Source organism: Centruroides sculpturatus, unplaced genomic scaffold, assembly GCF_000671375.1.
Source record: "Centruroides sculpturatus isolate CEXI.00-Female unplaced genomic scaffold, Cexi_2.0 scaffold1123, whole genome shotgun sequence".
Lineage (NCBI taxonomy): Eukaryota > Metazoa > Arthropoda > Arachnida > Scorpiones > Buthidae > Centruroides > Centruroides sculpturatus.
In genome coordinates this window covers 49,912-74,002 of record NW_019385642.1, presented here as the reverse complement: position 1 = coordinate 74,002, position 24,091 = coordinate 49,912, and the positions used below count along the sequence as shown (strand labels likewise).

Sequence of the window (24,091 nt, the reverse complement as noted above, 5' to 3'; positions counted from 1 at the left end):
CAATATGTGACTCCTATTTTGACAAGGTTGTCCACCTATTCACCTTTATTTATAAAATAAACTATAAATTAAAAATAAATGTTAAGGGGGCCTAACAATTACCAATGCACAAATATGAATACAGTGGAACCTTGGTATACGTATGCTTTAGAATACATCCAATTCGGAATACGTCCTGTTTGGACGAAACAAATTTTGCTCGGTATATGACTTTTGTTCGGTCTACGACTTAATTCAATTATACACGCCATCTATGAACAAGTAGCAGTATCGGTGTACTACACTAGACTAGACGTTCGCGGTGCTACGGTTTATATCTTTGTTAAATTTCTTCTGATTTTAATTTGTAACATTTTATTATTTTTATTAATCATGAATTGCAAAACGGCAACAGAAAAATAATAAAAATGACTAGAATCACAACGGAACTGAAAAAAGAGATTGTTGAGAAATATGAAGGTGGCACGTGTGTTCGACATTTAACGAGATTTAACTGTTGCATTCAGTATTCCGAGAACGACGATATAGACAATCGTGAAAAATAAAGACATTATTAAATTTGCTAACGTTGCAAAAGGGGTTAAATCAATTTCTAAACAGAGATCGAAGACATTAGATCATGTTGAGAAATTGCTTTTGCTTTGGATAACTGAAAAACAGTGTGCTGGCGACAGCGTATCGGAAAAAATTATTCGCGAGAAAGTTAAAAGGATACATACTGATCTCATGAAAATCAAGCAGAAACTAGCGAGGAAAGCGAGGTGTTTAAAGCCAGCCATTTTTTTTACATGAGAACGGATTAATTATTTTTACATTACTTCTTATGGAAAAGGTTGGTTTGGTATACGTCCTATTCGGTATAAGTCCAAACACCAGGAACGTATTAAGGTCGTATACCGAGGTTCCACTATACTTAGTTTCTATGTAATATACTGGGCTTCAATACACTGTAATTTATATTCTAGTAAATTAGAATCTTTTACAAGGTGTAATTTTATAAGTTGATTTCAAAGTATGTAATATCAATATTGTTATTTATAAAAACTTATTTCAAATTCATTCTAATAGAGATTTATTATTATAAATATCAATAATCAATTGTATGAATTATTTATTTGTTTGATTATTTTACTGTATTATTTAAATATACTAGCAGTATAATGGCTTTTCCTCTTTCGCTAGACTTATTACACTATCAGTCAGAGAGAGCGGACAAACTTTAGAAAATCACGTCTTTATTTCCCTGAGGAGTATGCATTTTGGACATTAAGTCCCTTTTCAACTCCATGTGATATAAATGATTATGAGAAGTACAGGAAATTGCGACGATGGATACAATATGGATGATGATTATTGATTAATTAACAGGTATTTGAGCAAATACAATGGTTCAATACATAACATTGTAAGACAAACAATATCTATATATATAACCCATTGAACAGGTATCCGTCTGTCTGCGTAACAGTATGCCAAAAACGGGCACTAGAGGTGCCCTAGAAAAGATTTTAAATTAACAATAAATTATTTTTATTTGTAATAGGAATTTATTATTGATATGAATTTATTATTTATACCACGGAATGGTATAAATAATTATTATATGCCTTGCCATGCCTTATTATATGCCTTGATTAACCTTGCGCCACATGTTTACGATATCCTGTGACTCAGTGAACGTCGCACATTGACTCACGGGAAATTTGTTGAAAAATAGCGGATACATTTAAAATCGAAGTTTACAGGTGAAGGTAAATAAACAAATTAAACTATTTTAAAGTATTTATAGAATGTTTAATAGGTAGAAATATAGATCCGTATGACATGATTGGGACAGTAAGATTTACCCTCCGAATGAAGGGGTGGCGACACCCCTCTGTGCAAACAATAAATGTCTAATAAATCATACTCCTACGTGCAACCCTTCCCAAGATATAGCCCTCTGAAAATTATTCTACAGGTCACATGACCGCCTGTTTGCCACAATTTACCCTGCGAATGAGCAGGTCGGCAAACCCCCGAGTGTGCGCGAGCGTGTTCGTTTTTTCCACGCAGTAGGCTTCCTTTCGACCATGGTGTCATATAACCAGAAATGACGTAGGCAAACTTTCAGGGGCTTATATCTCGCAAATGGTCGCGAGTAGGGGTATGGTTCCTTTGACTTTATTATTCGCACAGGGGGGCTACAGTTTGGGGGTTGCCACCCCTTCATTCGGAGGGTAAATCTTATCATTGGGACTTTAACGGAGATGTAGAGCATATTGATAGAAACAAAAAAGTCAAGGAAATTTGTAAAGAACACCCAAGGAAAGAACCATGCGTCAAGGAAATTTGTAAAGAACACCCACTAGGGGGCATCCCAGGCTATAGTACATAATAAAGTACACAGTTAAAACTATAAAATTTAAAATTGTGACATTTTTTCTTATTTCTGTGAATCATTCCATAGTTTACAATTCTACAGTAAAATATTTTTTATTCTTATTATTTTAATGGTGCACTTATTTTACTTTATCATTCTATTTTATTACTTTAATAGTGTGAGAGCAGCCGGGGACGTAGATATTCGTCTACGCCGCTTACGGGCACTAGTCGCGAGACCAGTCTCTGTCGTCCAAAGAACAGCCTTTCCCGAACGTAGGGAAACGAGTGGCGGAGGGTCTTACAGTTGAGTGGAAATAGGGCGGAAGTTGGTGGTGGTAAATTCACCTTCTTCCTTACGTCAGGTTCCCGACACCAGTTTGTCAATTTATCGACCCACGGACAAACACGTGTGTGATTATTTTATAGATTTGATTCAGAGACTCTATAGGAGACATTCTTTAACAAATAAACATTAATAAATTTAATTAAACATAAACAAATAATAGTAATACAAATATATGATAGAGAGACAACTACTACAAATTACAGACTATAAGTCGAGCAAGATATGGACTTATACTTTAACCTTTACGAGATCGAGAGAGAGATTACAAAATCGTTATTAGACATACAACCTGTTTAGTTGTCGTTCGTCTTCTTCTTGATAGGCAAAGGACACTTTAGAGGTAATGTTCATTTACTTCTTTCCATGGGAGATCGGGAATGTGCACAATATTAAAGTATATCTTCTAAGCGCTAACTCAGAATTTATTCTATGTGATGAACGCCCCGAATTTCGCCAAATTTCCTCTATATCTCATGATTTACGACCAATCATCTGCCAGAAACTCTTTCATGTGAACGGATGAAAGGGGAATAAATGAGGGGTGAACATTTCCCATCAAAGCGAGAGTTTTCGCAGATAAGGGAAAAACAGAGGATGTTCTAACTTACCTAGAAGGAAGTAGCATCTGTTATCTATCTTTCCCACGCTAAAACGTTATTTTTCTCACCCCAAAACGAAAGAATATTTTATGACAAAATATTAACATTATTAATAAAATTACTATTTTAGACCCAGGGCTATTCAGATCTCACAATAGTTTTACGGTATACCATATCATGGTTTTAAATTTTATAGTTTTAACTGTGTACTTTATTATGTATATTGTTTGCCTTACAACGTTATGTATCAAACCGTCGTATTTGCTCAAATACCTGTTAATCAATAATCATCATCCATACTGTATCCATCGTCGCAATTTCCTGTACTTCTCATAATTGTTTATATCACATGGAGTTGAAAAGGGACTTAATGTCCAAAATGTATACTCCTCAGAGAAATAAAGATATGATTTTCTAAAGTTTGTCCTCTTTCTGACTGACGGTGTAATAAGTCTAGCAAAAAAGGAAAAACCCTTATAGTGCTAGTATAATTGAACACAAGACTAGACAAGAAGCATATTGCAGATATGTATTATTTAAATTATGATTAAGGAATTATTTGCATCTGATTGATTATAGAACTAACTGAATAATTACACAATTAAAAATGATGGATTTTGTCACTAATCTGCATATAGAGATAATTCACTTTTATTCACAATTGTTCTATAAAACTATGTGAGAATGTTATAGATGTAAAACAACATTTGAAATTAAATATTACTTGTAAGTTCTAAGAACTTAGTCACTAATTAACACAACATGGATTTAAAATAATAGAATGTAATTTTTTGCATTTCTCAACAATTCACTAATAAGAAAAGTTGCCTCGATTTGCTATATAAACCTCTATTTCAATATAAATTTTAAAAATTTATTTTAAATAGAAAAAATTTAATTCTGCTTATGTTATAATCTAATATAAAACTTGAAAATAAAACTTAAATACATTTTTTGCTTTTTATTAATTAATTCTTAGCTTAAGTAATTTTTTGACAACTGATAACTTATGGCTAAAATTATCCTTTGACATAATTTATTTCTAAATTTACATAATTTAAACAATTTAATGCCTTTCTGTTGTTAATTATTCACACCTACCAGTTATTATTTTCCATCTTAAAATTAATTTAAATACAAAGAGTTGAAGCCAAACAAATGCTGAATTAAGTTGGCCTATATTACCACTACTATTAATAATTACATACTAAGTAACTTGAAACTAGAAGTTGGCATTAGGCAGTGTCTCTTATTAATTATTAATAATAGAAGTAACATAGCCTGATTTAATTTGGCATTCATTTTAATCATGCTTCAATATAACTATTGGGCTTATAGATGTTTATATATGTATATAATTACCCTTTGAACTTTAACACCCAAATTTTCTTCTATTAAGTCATAATCTTCATCTTCCAAAGCATCATCATAATCATCTGTAAAAAGAAGCATTAAAAATAAATAAGAAACATTCAAATTACAGAATAGCTAAAATTTGATAAATTTGTTGTTTTAACTCAAATTCAAGTAAAAAGATATCAACCTATATCTGCAAAATATTTGACATTCTTAAACAAAAAAGAAAGAATCAATAATTAAGAAATTAATTTTGTTAAAAGTAAATAAGTACTGGAAACAAATATCATTCATTTCAATTACATTCTCATATTCTCTGATAATAAAGGGTATCTGGCTTAGAGGTTTAATAAAAGAAAATTTTACAATTTTTGATGTATTTGTTCTTATCAGACTGGCAGTCAGTATGTATTTCATGTTAACATCTGTGGCCATTTGTGAGAAATACCATACCTTGGCACTGAGATTATTAGCATATGCACAGAATGGCAAAATAGGTGCACATTAATGAAGGACCAGGTGATAAGCCACAGTGAATGCAGCAAGTTATTTGGACATGCTGCAACTTTTGCTATCACTCAACTTTCTCCTGACACCATTTTACAGTAGCATATGGCTCCTCCCCATTTTGCAATTTAGAAAAAACAATTTCTGAATAGACAGAAATTTCCAGACAGTAGATAGTTTCTTATCATACTGGACTTTTTCCTGTGGAATTTTGTAAATAATCAAGTATATTGTACATTTGTGCATAACTTGAATAATCTGAGACAGAATCTGTCAGATTATTGACAATGTCACACCTCACATGTTATTGAATATGTAGCTGAAGTGAGTACAAGTATTTGCTACACCACTGTTGGTGTACATAGTAAAGAGCATTTGTGTGTAAAAATATCTGCCAGAATTTTTGTACTAAAAGACATTTCCTCTTTCATTAAATTATGATAAGTTTTTAGTTTATACTGTTTTCTTTTACTAATGAAACTTCTAAGCCAGACAGTATATTTCAAGTTAGTTAATATAATCTTAAAGAAAATTTGCATTTTTAAGTAATAGTTGCTCTTACAGTAAATCTATATAATAAACCTATAATATATATTCTTCAACAGACTTTTACATTATTTTTGGTTGGTGCAGCATAATGATAATGTTGATCAAGTATTAAATTTATTTCTTGATAAATTACTCTTTATATATAAACATCAACTCACAGCCCGAGTAGATAATAACAACACCAAACGATCGCCTAATTTATCGGGCTATAATATGGCTATAAATAGCCCGATAAATTAGGCGATCGTTTGGTGTTGTTATTACACTTTATTCCTGCATTATCTTTTGTCATATACTATATATTTTAGATTATAATTGTGAAGTGATACATTTAGAATGAAAAATAATCAATAAAAAATAATTTTATGTTGAACAACCTAAAAAAACTTGGATTACAATGTGACAAAAAAATGAGAGATTGTTAATTCAAAATAATTTATAAAATGTTTCCAATAACTCTATAATGAACACAATTAGTTTTAACAATATTTTAATTTTCATTTCAACAAAACTTTCATTCCTGGAACTTAACTGTAAGTCTTATATAGTTTTTATGTGAGATTCGGAATTTTATTAGTTAATTAACATGAGAAATATATCTAGTTTTTACAAATTGTTTACAAAAAAGGAAGACAGTGTCACATTTTACAGAAAGAAGGGAAATCAACTTCCCTTCCCATGAGTTTATTTCTTATCTTAATCAAAACGTCCCATGCACATCCCATTAGCAATTGTAAATCCTTTAACACTATTGGTCAAAAGATACAAAAAAAGGGGCAATTTTTCCACCATTCAGGGCAGTCTACAAAAGAATAGATTGCCATTTGAGACGCAATCGACATAAGTCCGAATTTGCTACATAGACGACAGGCAGTCAACAAAAATATGACATTGCCATAGGAGTTCTACAAAGATTTCCCTTGTGCTCCAAATCCTAAGTCTCTGAGAGAAAATTTGTCCTGAGTTCCGACCTGAACTTCACTGCTTCACTCACCATCCTCCTTCAAGACCCCCTCCAATCACAAGAACACTGCCACAGCATTTCTCCATCTTCATCACTAACTAAGAAAACCAAGTCATGAACTCCAACAAGGTAGTATATGTTTATCTGATGTAAACTCTCTCTCTCAAGCGAATAGATAGGGAATTACAAACCCCTTGCTTACCTGTAATTTTATTTTTATTCTTATTTTGTTCTTAATAAATTTTGTTTCGTTGATATAAAATGGATTCGTTACTGAACTCAACTCCATGCCGAAGTCTTATCATGGATCTATAATCCTTCCCTCTCAAAAAAGTTTATTATTTTATCCATTAGCGTGCCTAACGCTGTAATTAGGCTGATGTCAAGAAAAACAAACCTACAGGAAAGTTTTACAAATTCCTGTAAGAAATTTTTTTTATAATATTAAAAACCTATCCTAGTGACCCTGTGGGCAGATCTTTCTGATCTGAGGCCAAACGAGTAAGAAAAACCATTTCTTACCCACCAGATTCCCACATTTTATATCTTTCTTATAATATAATAGTTTATCAAATTTTAATAAGTCTTACCATGCCGTTTCCGTCTTTTTCGACCAACATCTTCATCTGAATCAACTTCAGCATCATCTTCTTCCTCTTCTTCTTCGTCATCATTAATTAAATCTTTCATTTCTTCTCGTAATTTATCCTCATCTGTTTTAAAAACAAATGGTATATCTTAATATTTTAGATTAAATTTTTAATAAAATAATAAAAAATGTAACAAAATTTATATGATCTAGCATAATATGTTTAGTTCTTATTAAATCTAAAAATTTTAATGCATATGTACTAATAGGCAATTTTTAACTCATAAGTTGAAATTATTTTTGAGTACAGTAGAGCAGTGGTTCTCAACCTTTTTTCATTAGCGTACCCCAGTGGCATTTCCAACTTCCCAACAAGCAACGCATGCGCAAATCTCGCACTGCCCATTTGTAGAGAGTGTTGCCATTTTTAATTTTATTTTTACTCGGTTCTCGGTCCCCCAAGTACCTACAAGTCTGGTTTTTTTTTATGCGCACATGATTTGGGCACCTAATACTTTGTGCCAAATTGCAACTTCTGACATGAACTCCTTCACACTTCTAAGCTGGTAACACAGCAGGTATTACAATTTTATAAACAAAACATAGTCTTGTCAATAAAAAATTAATAAAAATACTGAATAAATAATGAAAAAAATTACCGCTTGTAGAGAAAATTGGGAGAAACTAGCAATGTCCTTTTCCTTCCTAACAATAAAAAATACTTTTTATAAACAAAAAAATACTTTATTTAAACAACACGTGGGGATATTGTTGAGAGATAATAATAACAACGGTAACACACCCCACCATCAAAAGTCCATAGCATAATCACTAATCACACATAATGGTATTCCCATTACCATTGACCAACTGCACAACATTTATTGATCTGTTGCATTGTTCAATCGGCAGCATAAGTTTTTATTTATACTGTATTTTTGCATTTTGAAATGTATAATAAAGTTTGTTAAAATGTATAATAAATTTGCAATGAACATTTTTTATCTAATAATTTTTTAATACTATTAATTTGTGATACATTGTAAGGAACCAAGTCTGAGCTTTATTTTTATTTTACTTTTATTTTGCTTTCATTATATTTTGTTTGGGGCTTATGTGTTGAGAAATTGAAGGTTTCCTCACCATTCACCTTAGTAACTTAAAAATAGAAGAAAAACCAACTCACCGACGAAAGAAAAGCGCCGTAGAAAAACTCGCGCACACTTGCGCTTCCCAAGCGGAAAAAAGTAAGTCCGCACCGAGAAAAAGGGGGGGGGGGAAGACCCCACAACCCAGTTAGGAATCGCTAAACCTTAAAAGAATAAAGCATCCCGATAATTGTTAAAAAGAATAATGTAAAAGGTTAGCGAAGTATTGTCGGAAAATAATCTGCCAGATAAACGAGAAAAATTTAATGTTACAGATAAGTATGTAAATGAGGAGAGTGAGCTCATTCAGAATTGTGACGTCACCTCACACTATAAAGCCTCTAACTCAAGTGAAAACGAACGAGGTGAATTCCTGATAGCAACGAGCTTTGGTGAGCTTCGTAGCAGTGAACGAGAGAGGTGTCCGATAGGATTTTGAAGTTATTCGATTTGTGGATCGACGATTATAGAAAGTCTTGAGAGTTGAGGAAATAGGTTCCTAGTATATTGAGGTGACGATTAGGATCTTTAATTTATAAGAATTATTGTTTATAAGTTAATTCTTTGATTTTGTCGAATTCCAAAGGGGAATAGAATTAAGTTAGAAATAGATTGATTTGAGTTTGTCGGATTGATTCTTGTTGAGTTTCATTGAATAAATTATTGTTTGATTTTTACTAAATACTGTATAGAGTTTATTAATAGAAGTTTAATTAAATATTTGATTTTGTTATTGACAAACTTTGTCATTATTTAATTCGGTGCACGCTTAAAGTCCAGGCCTGGCACACTAACGCGAATCCGCGTAAAGTACCCGTTAGGGAACGGCTATTTCCGGCACACAGTAGTGTCGATAATCGTTGGAAAGTCGGAAAAATAATATAGTACTTTACAACATAATATTGAATATATTATTTTTTCTGTCATAATAACCATCTTTTGTATGTAGCCCTAAAGAACCTATCATGTACCCCTAGGGGTATGCAATAGGTTGTTTAGGGGTACCTAAATTGAAGCAATCGGAAATAGAGCACTCACATCAAAAAGGAAGCTAAATTGGGGAACTCTTGAACTCTCGGCAATTTTTTTCCAATCTCTTCATACAACAATTAAATTTTATGATTTACTCTCTCTCTCTCTCTCTCATTTGTTTTGACAATTTTTCTTTGTCTGATTTAATTTCAGTTGCCCATTTTTTTGGGTAAGTGGGAACTGATTTCCTAATGGGTATGCGGCTTCGTGGGGATGTAGCATTGGAGTCAGTGCTATGTTTAGCATTCCTTGACCTTTTGATGTTGATTGTTTTGAGAACATGACCACGGGCAAAAATGGAATGCTTAAAATCGTAACCATCATAGTGAGAAAGATCATTATGACTTTGAGTAATATTTTAAGGTTTAACGGTTGATCGGACTCCGGTTGATTCTCTTGTTTCAGAGTTGCGTCCGGTTGATCTGGCTTTTCCTCATTTCTTACTTCTACTTGGGTTGACATAGGATTTGTTTCAGGTTTTGAGTTGCTCCTTATTTCTAGATTTTGTCCCCGTTTCATCAAGTTCAACTCTCACAAATTTAAAATAATATTTTAAATTTCCAAATAAATGAGAAATAACAAATTTGTTTAAATAGTTATGCTCAATTTGCTACTTAAATTACTTATCATCCTATTGATTACTTAAATTACTTATCATCCTATTGATTACTTAAATTACTTATCATCCTATTGATTACTTAAATTACTTAGAAACATCTGTTTTCTTTCAAATGATATAAACCCGAGCTTCCTACAATAAATAATAATGAGTATATAGCTTTTGTTTACATGTCTTTCCCTACTCGTTATATACATCACACAGTGGGGTGTCTGATTCACAAAATTCTAGATCAAGTTACTTTCTATTTATATAATGTATAGTAGACATAGACAGTATTTACTTATTGTTTCAACAATTATTACAACAATCTACTATAATAAGCAATTTTACGAACGATTATTTACATACTTTTTCTTCTTACGTAACAGCGTGGGGGTGATTATTTTCTCAGCAGATTTATGACAAGACATTTCTGACAAGTCACTTATATGTTTAAATTAAATAGTGTCAATCATAATAGAAATTAGCCAACCAGAACTTAAAAGATATTTATATAAGAGATTTAACGTAACTTCACTTCATCCAACACTGGAATATAATCAATATTTTGGTGTTAGATCAAACTTTAGTGTATTTAATCGCATTCTAACAGAAATTTGTCGCCAACTGAAGAACCGTTGAAGGTTCAAAAACATTTGTGAAATTAATAATTTTTTGTTTTTTGAAGTTAATTGCACACCGGTAACAGGCTTAGAGGTACATAATTGAGATTTAACAACCAATTAGCTACAATAAAAGCTCCCATTACTTTATAATAGAGAGACATGGTCTTTGCAGAATTATAGCCCAGGTATAGTGACAAAACATTTATTAGTTTAAACAGTCAATCCACCTAGAAGATAGAAAATTAGAGCTTAAATCATTGCTAATTCCTCAAATTAAATCAGATTTTGCAGAAATATCTGATTGGAGCTTTTTGTATTGCAAAAGTCACTTCTGGAAGCATCATATGGACATCTCTGCAGCATAAGTTAATAAAATGCTTGGTCATTTCTAACTGAAGAGACTTTTGGAGTTATGAAATCAGCCAAATGAAAAAACAATTTGTTGTATTATCGTGTAACCGTGAACAAATCAAGAAAAAATGGCGGGATTAATCAATGAGAACAAACGTTTTTATTGACCTGTGCACATCCGACTTGGATTTCTACACAAAAAACCACAGGTGGCGCTTGACTTAAGTGCAACTAATAATAACAAATATGATTAATCTTAACACTCCTCCTTAATGATATTACAGCGTAACTTTTCGAATATTACTCGATAATACAACACGTTATGGGCCCAGGACCTGTGAATGAATCTTGACAGTTGAATTTGTCTAAGAGAAAGGAAAAGGCATAAATTGAGAACAGCAAGTTGTGTCGAGACACATGTCAGCCATACCTTCGTTCATCGTCTGCAATCACCATCTTTGACAAGCTTCAATCGTCAGTCAACTTTGTCAGTGTTCGTAAATGATCGTGAATTGCTACCCGTCGTCACCGTAAGTGTATTTAGATAAGATACAAAACTAATTAAATCAGTAAATTATTTACAAGGAGAGCCTACGGCTTTGGGGTAACAGATTTTGATGATCTTTGGTGTAGAGGTAGTACACGATGTGAGTGTACTACCTGTAAAATACTAAAGTGCAATACTCAAATATAATCGAGAAAATCGAACTTAAAGTTTTGTTAGCACTTTATATATAAATTATACGTATTTCTATTCGAGCGTCCTGTGGCAGAGTGGTAACGAGTCTGATTCGTAAGCTTGAGTTCTCGGGTTCGATTCTCGCGTATAATTTTTTTTTTAATTCATAAATACTTATAATGTATTTATTTATTTACTCATTCATTTATTTCTTATTATTTATTTATTTTAATTTAATTTCTACTATTCCAAGTCTAATATTTTTATACTTTTGTTGACAATAACGGCGCATTCTTGACACCTATGTGTCAACTTTCCCATCTAATTGTTATCACTAACGGTGACCGATCTAATTCTCACTAGGAGCGTTTTTTCTATCGGAGTTCTTTTTCACTCACTCTTTAACAGTTCGTTTCTAAATTTCGACACGAATAGACGTATTTGTGTAGTAAAACTTATTTTGAAAAATTATTTTATAATCAAAAAATGTCGTCAAGAGAAGCAAGTTCTTCACGTTGTGACGAAAAAACTGTTGATGATAACTCTTTATACAGTGATGTAAAATACTAACTTGTAAAGTGCAAAACTCAAATATAACCAAGAAAAACGAATATAATTTATTGAAGCAATATTATATAATTACATATCATTGTCAGATGTACATGATCGTGAATGATACTTATGATAAAAACATTCAAAACAAAAATTCTGTCTACACCAAGAACAACAAATAAATGCTGCTTTTTTAAAAGGTATCATCAACAGTTTTTTCGTCACAACGTGAAGAACTTGCTTCTCTTGACGACATTTTTCGATTATAAAATAATTTTTCAAAATAAGTTTTACTACACAAATACGTCTATTCGTGTCGAAATTTAGAAACGAACTGTTAAAGAGTGAGTGAAAAAGAACTCCGATAGAAAAAACGCTCCTAGTGAGAATTAGATCGGTCACCGTTAGTGATAACAATTAGATGGGAAAGTTGACACATAGGTGTCAAGAATGCGCCGTTATTGTCAACAAAAGTATAAAAATATTAGACTTGGAATAGTAGAAATTAAATTAAAATAAATAAATAATAAGAAATAAATGAATGAGTAAATAAATAAATACATTATAAGTATTTATGAATTAAAAAAAAAATTATACGCGAGAATCGAACCCGAGAACTCAAGCTTATGAATCAGACTCGTTACCACTCTGCCACAGGACGCTCGAATAGAAATACGTATAATTTATATATAAAGTGCTAACAAAACTTTAAGTTCGATTTTCTCGATTATATTTGAGTATTGCACTTTAGTATTTTACAGGTAGTACACTCACATCGTGTACTACCTCTACACCAAAGATCATCAAAATCTGTTACCCCAAAGCCGTAGGCTCTCCTTGTTAGTCTGTCAATATGGATATCATAAAATCTCAAATGAAAACTTTGTCAGAAGATGCACAGGGAAATATTAATTATGTTTCATGGAAGTTTAAACTAAATCTTACATTGAGATCGAAGAATTTGTATGACATTGTGAACAGAATTATTCTTAAACCTGAAGATGCAAATAATGCGGCAGATGTCACAGCATGGATTAAAAAGGATTTAGATGCTCAAGCTTCTATAGGTTTAAATGTGAGCAGTAATATCACAAAGAAAATTGCAAATTGCACTTCTGCATATAGTATGATACACAAATTAGAAACCTTGTATGGTAAAAGGTCCGATCTCACAATTGAAGGGTTACAGAGAAATTTTTTTAATTATAAGTATGATTCAAGCAAATCTGTAGTGGAGAATTGCTTATCAGTTCAACAATATGCAGAAGACTTAAAAGCTGAAGGAGAAACAATTAAAAAAAGCTGGATTATGACAAGAATGCTCGGAATACTGCCATCGAAACTATACCACTTGAGGACGTCATGGGATAACGCTAATTCAATGAACAAGAACATTGACACCTTAATTGAACGACTTCGACTGAAAGAAGACAGATTGAAGGAAGATGACAAGAAGGAATCAATCGCACAGAATGCTCTCATTTCAACGCAGAAAACGCAAGGTAACAAGGACAAAAGTCAGCAGAAAAGTTCAAGAGTCGAATGTTTCAAATGCGGACAAAAGGGACACGTAAAGAAATATTGCAAAAATAAGTTGTGTCAGAAATATTTGGAGTATTGCAGGAAAACTTATAATTGTAACAACTGCAATCAAAAGGGCCATTTCACAAGGGAGTGTATAAATGAGAAGTCAGAAGAATCAAAGGAGATAAGATCAAAGGACAATGACAAGCTCTTGTCACTGTAGGATTGACATCAACAAAAATAAATGACAGGAACTCAAGACGAAATCAACAGGATATTTGGTATCAAGATAGTGCTGCCACACAGCACATGACCTTCAGGAAAGAATGGCTGACAAACTACAAAGCGCTGGAGGAGTATACAAAGGTGATACTTGGGAACAACACAGAAATCAATGGGATCGTAGTAGGTGACATCGAACTCAAGGTTTTTAATGGAAGGGAATGGTATCCAGCAACCTTGAAAGATGTTTTATATGTTCCTAATATATCATTCAATCTATTTTCGGTTACCCAAATGTTGGATAAAGGAGGGTTTTATTCAGACTGCCAATGCAAACACATCAATTATCAAAACGGCCGATAGAAAGGAGCAAATAGCAGTAGCACAATGACATGAAGAATTATATCAAATGATGTTCCGCAGAGAGGACACAGGAATGTGCATGATAGCCAACTCAATCAAAGTCTGGCATGAAAGGCTGGCACATCAGAATGTGAAGTACTGCAAGAGTATTTTGGACAGAAATAATATAAGATATATTGATGACTGGGACAACAACGTTTGTATTGGCTGTGTCTATGGCAAACAACATCATATCTCTCACCCAAGAAATAACAAGGTAGCGAAGGAAGTATTGGATCTTATACATGTTGACTTAGGTGAAATGGACACCTTATCTCTGGGAAAGGCAAGATATTTTCTCTTATTCAAGGACGACTTTTCTCATTTTAGGACTGTTTATTTTTTACGAACCAAGGATGAAGCCCCTGCAGCATTGGGTAAATACATGAAACTAGTTGAAAAGCAATTTGGAAGAAAAGTGAAAAGTCTAAGGTCTGACAACAGGACAGAAATCAAAAATTTGACTACCAGGGAGTTACTGGAGGAGCTTGGAGTTTTACATACTAGGACAAACACGTATACACTGCAGTAAAATGGACGAATAGAGAGGGAGATGCACACCATAGTGGAGTTAGCTCAATCTGTTTTACATGCCACGAACTTAAGTGAAAATCTTTGGGCTGAAGCTATTAACTACACCATTAATCAAACAGGAGAGAGTTCTATAGATGATAAAAGTCCTGCCGAACTTTGGTTTGGACGTATGGTAAACATCTCAAAATTGAAAAGTTTCAGCTGTGAGTGTTATATATTGATTGAAGATCATAAAAGGAGAAAGATGGAGAGAAAGTCTGTGAAAGGAATCTTCGTCGGATATGATCTCGATTCAACCTGTTATAGAGTCTACTTGCCAGATGAGGAGGAGGTCGTCTGCACTGACAATGTGATTTTCAATGAAAAGTCTGAAACTAAAGGAAGCACTGCCGAAGTCGAGACCCACATGAAGGAAAAGGGAACAGAAGAGAAGATAGAAGAGTCCGAAACTGAAAATGAAACAGTAGAGGATTCAGATGATAAATGTTCACAGAATCATTCATGACACATCACTCCAGAAGAAACTGATGAAGGACCAGAACCGCCAGAGGAGATTCAACGAAGTTTACGAAATTGCCGAAAACTAAAAGCACCAACCAGATACAATGATTATGAGATGGGACTAATTCACGACAATGCCATGATAAGAGAAACCAAGAATATTTCAATTAAGGAGGCTTTGGAGGACAAAGGATGGTATAAGGCTATGCGGCACGAGTACGACAGCCTGATCAAATTGAAGACTTGGAGCCTGGTGGAACCTCCAAAATATGCGAGACCTCTGACATGCCGATGGGTGTTACGTCGTAAACAGGACGGCAGGATGAAAGCTAGATTTGTTGTAAGGGGATTCGAGCAAAGGCAGGGCATAGATTATTCAGATTCCTTCAGTCCTGTAGCCAGACATGCATCTATCAGACTCGTGCTCAGTCACACAGCATCCAGTAAAATGAAAGTAACAGTTTTTGATGTTAAGACAGCTTACCTACACGCCAGTCTCAAAGAAGAAATATATATGAACCAGCCAGAAGGATTCTCTGATGGGACAGAAAAGGTTTGCAAGCTTGAAAAGAGTCTGTACGGTTTAAAGCAAGCCGCCAAAGATTGGAATGACCAAATTTTCTTACGATTTCCTTTTCTTACGATAGGATTTGTTAATACCGACAATGACCCGTGCGTTTATTACAACACAATTTAACCAGATCTTCATGATTTTAGCAGTAATATGAACAATTTTGAAACAATTTTTCAATTTTACACTACACAGTTGGCAGAGACTAGCAATCAATTGCAAATACCAGTAAAATACTATAAATATAACTTATTTTGAAGGTGTTTCTCAATATACTTATGACAATACCTGGTGTATGTTATGCTCAAGCAGTGAACTATAAAATGAAAAATTAGAACAACAAAAACCATCTCCAGCCATTAACTGGTATATTTATTCTAAGTTCACAAAAAACAAACATTAAATAACACAGTTTAAAAGTTCAGCCTTGAATAACAAAAGATAGTTCCATGGAATTTGAAAAAAAAAAGTGCATGCAAAAAAAAAGAAATAATAATAATAATTGCCATGAAGCATTGCTTTTGAATTCAAACACTCACTAGCTGAACTGAACAATATCAAATTTTTTATTATGTTAAACAAACTTTAATTTAATAAAATAATGATTTGTCATTTGGCAAATTCTTTACATCACAATTTATAATGGCTATTTCTTTCTTTTTGGTAATAAACAAAAATACAAGATTTTTGTTTCAGTCAGCTTACAATTTAAGTAATTTTTTTTTGGCTGGGATTTAATTGTAACATTGTCAAATATTTATATTTCTGCTATGGCATAGAATACTTTCCATCCTAATATTTATCTTGTTATAGTTCTGTTAGTAAATTGTCAAAAAAGTGGAGATCGATTTAAACTAATATTGTGTTATCATATTTTGCATCATCATCATAATTTATGTAAATTTAAGTATTATTATATAGTTTAACTTTACCATCTTCCTCCTCTTCATCCTCTTCGTCGTCGTCATCATTCCGACGTCTTGTTGGAACAACTGCTTCAGCTTCTTCATCCGATTCTACTTTTCTTTTTTTATTTAATATTGCCTCTTCATCCGACGACTCTTCAGCCTCATTATCAATAAAATCTGACATTACGTATTTTTACTAAAACAGAAAATTAATCATTAATAATGAACTTTTCAACTTATTGCAAATCATTCAAAATATTTATAATTATAAAAATATTAGAAAGTAATTTTTTATTTTAAAATAAATTTAATGACTATTAAAACATTCTCACATCATTAGAAAAATAAAAAGGTTAGGTTAAATAATTTTATTTATATTCTAAAATAACAATTATGTTATTTGATTATAAATTTAGTTTGTTATATACATAACATATACAGTAAAACCTGTCTATGGCGACCACCCACAGTTCCTTCAAAAAGTGGTCTTTTAGACAGGTGGTCGTCCAATACAGGTGGTCCTGTAATAACATATTTCCGTACATATTTTGCGTACTTTTTAGCCATTTCTACTAAGCAAAACTCGAGGTGAGCAAACATAAGCGAATTTTTTCAACGATAGGGCTATATTGGTATTGTATTTTATTTTAAAGATGAATACAATACTCGCATTTTCTCGATTATAATGCACACTTTCTTTTTTCCGACTTAATTAATTCGACTCGGTTCTTTTCGTTCTCTCCTCAGTTACCTGTATTACGTCATCGATATACAAGCGCGTCCTATCTCTCCATCACTTTGCTTTTGGTTTTTGTTAGTTTAATCTTATTTTAACTTTAAAAATACTGTATTTTTTAATATTTAATATTTTCTTAATTAAAAAAGGACAATAAGAAAAATTATTAATTAATAATAAAACGATTTTATTATTTTTTCTCGTTGTACGATTTCATTACAATCGCGGAATCGAAAAAGGAAGTAAAACTGATTTTTGTGTTAATGCGTTTATTGTTTTTTGAATATTTTGCCTGCGAAAATTACTTGGATATTATTTTTCTAAAAATATTGTGGAAATAAGATAGGTTGATACAGAAACTATTTATCGCGCATGTACTGTATATGAGCTTCGAAATAAATAAATAAAAATAGATTTTATCAAACGATGAGATCAGCCGATTAATTGTATCGTGTACAATATTTTACACCCACAAGGAAAATACTGTAGGTCTAGGGTAAAATCAATTTTGTTTTCCCACAGTTAAACTTCGCCGCTAATTGCTGTTGTGATAACTTTAATACGATCTTCTAACGACAGCTCATTTCTTTCATTTTTCGGACATTTTCCAACAAACTGAAATGAATTTCCTTTGTTGCTAGACTAATTTATTAACACCTGCACCTAATTTCAAGGGTGGGAGAAGTGCCCGGGATGGGTTCGAACAAGAGTTTAGACTAATTTATTATATTAGGAGGGAAAAACATTGTTAAGATGGGTTCTTACAATAGTTTAGACCAGATACATTCGCGAAAGTGGTCACTTATTACAGGTGTTATATGTTATTTTGGACCAAAAATCGATGCCCGCGGTCGTGTTACACAGGTGGTCGTTTAATACAGGTAACTTATACGAAGACTCTATGGGTAAACTATTCCGTGCCAGAAATTTTTGCCCGTTTTGACAGGTGCCCGTCGAATACAGGTGGTCGCCTAAGCAGTTTTCACTGTATATGTATATTATGTTACTATTTGAGTATCCTTCAATATGTTTTGTAATTCTTTATTTACTTTTTAGAAGAAATCACTCAAATCTATCGAGTATTAAGTTATTTTGCTTAAAGTTAACAGAAACTGAAAATTTTTACTGCAGCACTGTTAGAATATTTCAAGTGCCAGACTATGGTAGCAAATTAGCCTGAAGGCCAAGAAGATATTCACCAACAGCCTGCTGCTCTGAGAGATCCAGCTAATCAAAATTAACTCAAGAATTTTCTTAAGTATGTTATACATTATTCTTTCATTATATGCACATTTCCATTGTGAATATGAGCTTGCTAACAAGGAACATTCGAATGTCTATAAGATAGAAAAAGAAAAAATAACAACAGTCTAGCATTTTTGAGTGTTCTATGTCAAATTTATAAGCTTGGATGGTTTCATTCTGTTATTTAATAATTATAAAATCAAATCAAAAATATTTGCTAGAGAAGAAAATTTGTAGAAAATGAAATATTAAATGAATATGAAAAAAAATATCTTCAAACTATATCAAAATATAAACCAAAATACTGGTTGATTCAAATCAAAGTATCCCTATTCAGTCAAATAATGATAGGAAAAATTTAGAACTGTAAGCAAGAAAAGATTACAGTAGATCCCCCTATAAAACCGTTTCCTATAGTTATGATTCCTATAAAAATTGTGGCAGTATCCGTAAACAACGGTAAAAATAACTCCTATAATACGTAAAACGTCATCGGGCAGCCGAACTACTTTCCCGCCGTCCGTAGCGCCACGCTACGGACGTTTAGGCGGATAAATTGAGTTTAGTATCGTCTGTTCATATAATTATATATAAATTAGGTACTGTACATATAATTATATATTAATTATATATAAATTAGGTACTGTATATATAATTATATATTAACTTAATTTATTGTAACTTTATTATAATTAAATATATATTTTTCGCCGTCTAGCGTCACGCTACGGCGAGTTAGGCGACCTATCGTCTGTCCAGTACTGTAATTTTATACATTTCTTGTGAAAGAAACATTTCTTATTTAACGGCCATAAAAATTATTTATATTAAGGATGTCTCCAAAGGTCAACGAAGTTTTCGCAGAAAAATAATATCAGAAATCGCGGCCGCGGTTTGATGCGCTGTTCCGCGACGAAACCAAGCTTTAGCAACGGGCGTAGTCGAACGGTACACACTCGGTAAGCAATCCTACAATTTTTTGTTTATAACGTAGTTTATACGGATTATTTTCAAAAAAATATACGTATTTTGGAAATGTTGAGTCGAATTAGTCTAGAATCGATTAATTTTATGAAAGAAAACTTTTTAAACATCTGTAGTCCGTAAACTATGATTCCTACAAAATTGATTCATAAAGAACGGAACGTATCTACCGTCTTATAGGGGGATCTACTGTACATCAAAATGAACTGGCTGTATGTATGATTGAGAAATAAACCATAACATACAAATCAAATCAAAGAATTTTATTGTCCAAGGTAATTCAAAAGCTGGAACAGTAGACAATACAGCAAAAGTAAACCATTCATACTTACTATAGAACAAAATTTTAATAAAATCACCAACATTTCTGGCATCCTTTACCAGCCTTTATTTGATGAAGGCCTCGAAATGAGGCTGAAAACTTTAGTAATTTTATTAAAATCTTGTGGTGGAGCAAGTATGTATGTTTATTTTTGCTGTATTGAATTTTATTGTATTCATTCTATACATTAATGTGATATATAAAAGTAATCAGATATGACAGAGCTAATAGAAGTCAATGATCAAGTGCAATGTCCAATAAACTGGCCACTATGCAAGACCTAAAGCTGATACTGCCAAACAGCATTCCCTAAAACAGAACATGACTGATCTGTATAGATATTATGCACAATGTACAATTCTGATTTTCAAATTTGGCAGGTAAAGAATATTGACTTAATACACCATGTTTTCAAGGTAACCTCAAAATCAAAAGTTATAAGACTTTGTCTTGTGAATACAGTGACTATTTCATTGAAAACAAACAACTGATTATTTTATACTCTTTGAAATTATATTACAATTGCTAAATATCACATTTTATGTTGGGGAGGTGCACCATCTTGCATAAAAACTGTTATGTTCAAATACCCTTTTTTCTGTATTTGAGAAATGACAAAAACCATCCAACTACATGCTAACTGTTTATCATTCCAATAACACTATGGTTACTATGTAGATCACATATCTAGTTGAAAGAGTTTTCTCAAAGATCAGGCCAATAATAAACTTGGCCATAAATTCAGTCTATACTGTTACATTTAGTGAAGGTATGGAAACTTTGTAAAGTGCACAAAGTTCACTGTGGTCCAGTCAAAGAATCAAATTTCAATATTCAAAAACATAAAAATGTGCTCCATCAAACTACACTGCACTGTGAAGGTAAGTCTTTGATCACAAACATCCTGCAGAATAACAGGGGCTTGCTTTTATTCCAATTAGCAAATGCTTCAATTACACTCCTTTTCACATAGTCTCATTAAATTTTTTAACAGATTAAAAAGACTGCTATTAGAAATGAAACCACATTTAGATAACTAAAAATTCTTTAAAAAAGGTTCAAGTTCAACTGCTATTGTTTTAAAAAAAGTTTCTTTTGCAGGCATAAAAAAATCATCTAATCCTTCCTTAACACATTTGTAAATAATATGTAAATAAAATTTAGTAAAAAAAATATATTTTTTTTTACTAAACTTTTATATAATATACAGTTATAAGTAAACATAACTAAATATTTGATAAGTAAAAAAGTATATTTTTTTTTTTACCTTATCAAATATTTCTTAATCTTTATATGCACATTCAGAATTTTCCACACAATGGATCTGACAAAATTTTATGAGAAAACTTGTGCATTTGATTATTACAGAATAATCTCAACAAATGCAATCATTTTTAAATGTATAGTAAAGGCCTCTCAAAACTGATTAACATTTCAATTTGCAACTTTATATACTACTAGTTTGTATGTTCCATGAATTATATGCAAACTGCACAATTCAATAACCAGCAACTTTGCATCACTAGAATTAACTTCTATTTTTGATTTTAGTTTTGATATTGACTCATAATATTTCTTTCACACACAATTTTGAAAATACCTCCTTAAATTTAATTAACAAATCATCAGCTTTACTATGATTAAAAAAATGAGGTAAACTATCTCAATGATATCTTTTCTTTCCAATCATTTCAGAAGCAGATATGAATATCCATTTGACCATTTTGAGCTGTTTTTTTTTTTGACTGCTTCATCAAAGTAAACAACTATATTCTGACATTTGTGTAGTTTTTAATATATCATCAGTAAAATAAGGAACTAAACCTGAATATATAAAATATTTACATTTTTTTGTTTAGTCCCATTTGAAATTTTTTAGCTATAATACAGGGGTGCACAACCTGCGGCCCACGGGCCACATACGACCCCCTATCAATGTTTATGCGGCCCGCAGACGGTACAGGCCAAATCCCTTCTTTCGAAGTTTCTAAGTGTAGAACTTTTTCCCTTTCACAAAGTCATTAGCACCAACTGTTTTATGACTTTCCCTGAGGTGAGAAATGGGGGATTGTTCTATAAATAAGTCTATTTCTATCTAACACTTTCTGGTTTAGATATGGAATATTTTAAAATGATGTTAGAACGTCATTTCCGATGTTATCGGGAAGTTTCTATTTTGGCGGGAAATCTTCAATTTTATGCTTCGGAAAACTTGCCTATTCGTCTAAATAGCGTCAAATAACAAAAATAAGTGAAAATAGCGCTGAAAAACCATGAAAATAACGATTTTTTAGCATTTGTTTACATTCTAGATTCTGATTGGTATAGTCGAATTTGAATCAATCTTTTCTGAAAAGACGCTTATTCGTCAACCTAATGTCATTCAAACTAGAAAAAAACTAACCAGAGTTCAAAAAGGAATGTACAAAAAGCTATAAAACCAATAATTTACAACAATATCTCTCCATAGACAAAGAATAGAAAAAAAATTTTTCACATCAAATTTATTATTATTAAGTTGGACCAAGAAAATTAATACTGTAGTTGGAATAGAGTCATTACGACTAAAAGGAAGCCATTTGCATTAAAATATTTTGGATTTAATAATTATTACAAACCGCGTCAAGCCATAAACTTGTCAACAAAGAGGGTTGTAAAATGATTCCGTGTAGCTAGAAAGCTGCGGTTTTTTTTGTTTGAAAGAAAACAGATATATTTAGGTTATTTAAGTAGTAAATTAATTGGAACTTTTTATTTACTTTTATTTTTACATTCTTTTTTTCGTAAATTTAAAATTAAATTATTATTTTTAATTTTTATTTTATTTGAAATTTAACAGTCGTAAACTGTGATATATTTAGGACAGAAAAAAAAAAAAATTGATTCTAGCGCCAATTTGAAACGAGATATCGCAATTTTAATAATTATATTTAAAATATTCAGATTTTCCACTGCACTGTGTTAATCACTTTTGATTCATTTCTGAACACGGGGGTAAAACTGACGGGCCATAAATATAATTTAGGTAAGAATGGTAACCACATTTATGATGGATTAGTGTCCTGCACCTGGCATGTTGACGATCTGACTCACAAATTCTGAGAAATGGTGGAGACGCCCGGACAGGGGTCGAACGAATTAAGACCTGCCTGGCCACGTGTGCGTAATAGTCTTCTGTCCCTGCCTCTTTAGTCTTTGGTCAGAGTGGATACAGAACAAAGCACGTGGTAGTCTAGCTTGCCTTATCTCAAACATGATTTGTTGCGGGCCTCAGAATTTTCGGCACAATGAGACATTGTTTTGCAGAGTGAACAGTATGGCGCCGGGCATTAAACGCAAGGTCAATCGCGAGAATCATCAGTTTCAAGAAGTGGAAGTGTGGACTAACAAGTACTGTTTTGTGCAACAGAACAACAGCATTATTTGCCTTTTGTGCAATGGAACAATAGCAGTGCCAAAAGAATTCAACCTGAAGCGACATCATGAAAGCCAACACAAGGATTTCCTTCTGCAAGGTACGGAACGCAAACGGAAAATCGAATCGTTACGACGATCACTAATCAGCCAACAAAATGTGTTCAAGAAACAATCTGGAGAATTGGATGCGGCTGTTGAAGCCAGCCTAGAAATATCTGCTTTAATAGCCAAGAATGGGAAACCTTTCACAGATGGCGATATGATAAAAAAGTGTCTTATCATCGCAAGTGAGATGTGTCCTGAGAAGACAGTGTTTTCAAACAATCAGTCTTAACCACATGACGATACAACAAAGAATCGCACAAATTGCATCAGACATCGCATTAATCACTTGGAGGTCCGGCCCCCAGTCAATAAACTTAATCCTAATTTGGCCCTTCTTCAAAAAAGGTTGTGCATCCC

The 24,091-nt window shown here is 32.4% G+C and overlaps 2 protein-coding genes across 2 annotated transcripts in view; one reads left to right on the top strand and one right to left on the bottom strand.

Moving 5' to 3' along the window:
* Positions 1-24,091, bottom strand: part of LOC111640824 (transcription elongation factor SPT6-like) — a 143,850-nt gene that overhangs the window by 113,361 nt on the left and 6,398 nt on the right. The window contains exons 2-4 of the mRNA XM_023386887.1: positions 16,950-17,121; positions 7,276-7,398; positions 4,672-4,745 (exon numbers count right to left, since the gene is read on the bottom strand). Coding sequence (XP_023242655.1) covers positions 4,672-4,745; positions 7,276-7,398; positions 16,950-17,109 — 357 coding nt within the window. The 5' untranslated portion in view covers positions 17,110-17,121. The remainder of the gene's footprint in view (positions 1-4,671; positions 4,746-7,275; positions 7,399-16,949; positions 17,122-24,091) is intronic.
* The window catches only part of LOC111640827 (general transcription factor II-I repeat domain-containing protein 2-like), a 3,748-nt gene continuing 2,643 nt past the window's right edge, over positions 22,987-24,091 (top strand). Inside the window, exon 1 of the mRNA XM_023386892.1 lies at positions 22,987-23,784. Within this exon, the coding sequence (XP_023242660.1) occupies positions 23,466-23,784 (319 nt within the window). The 5' untranslated portion in view covers positions 22,987-23,465. The remainder of the gene's footprint in view (positions 23,785-24,091) is intronic.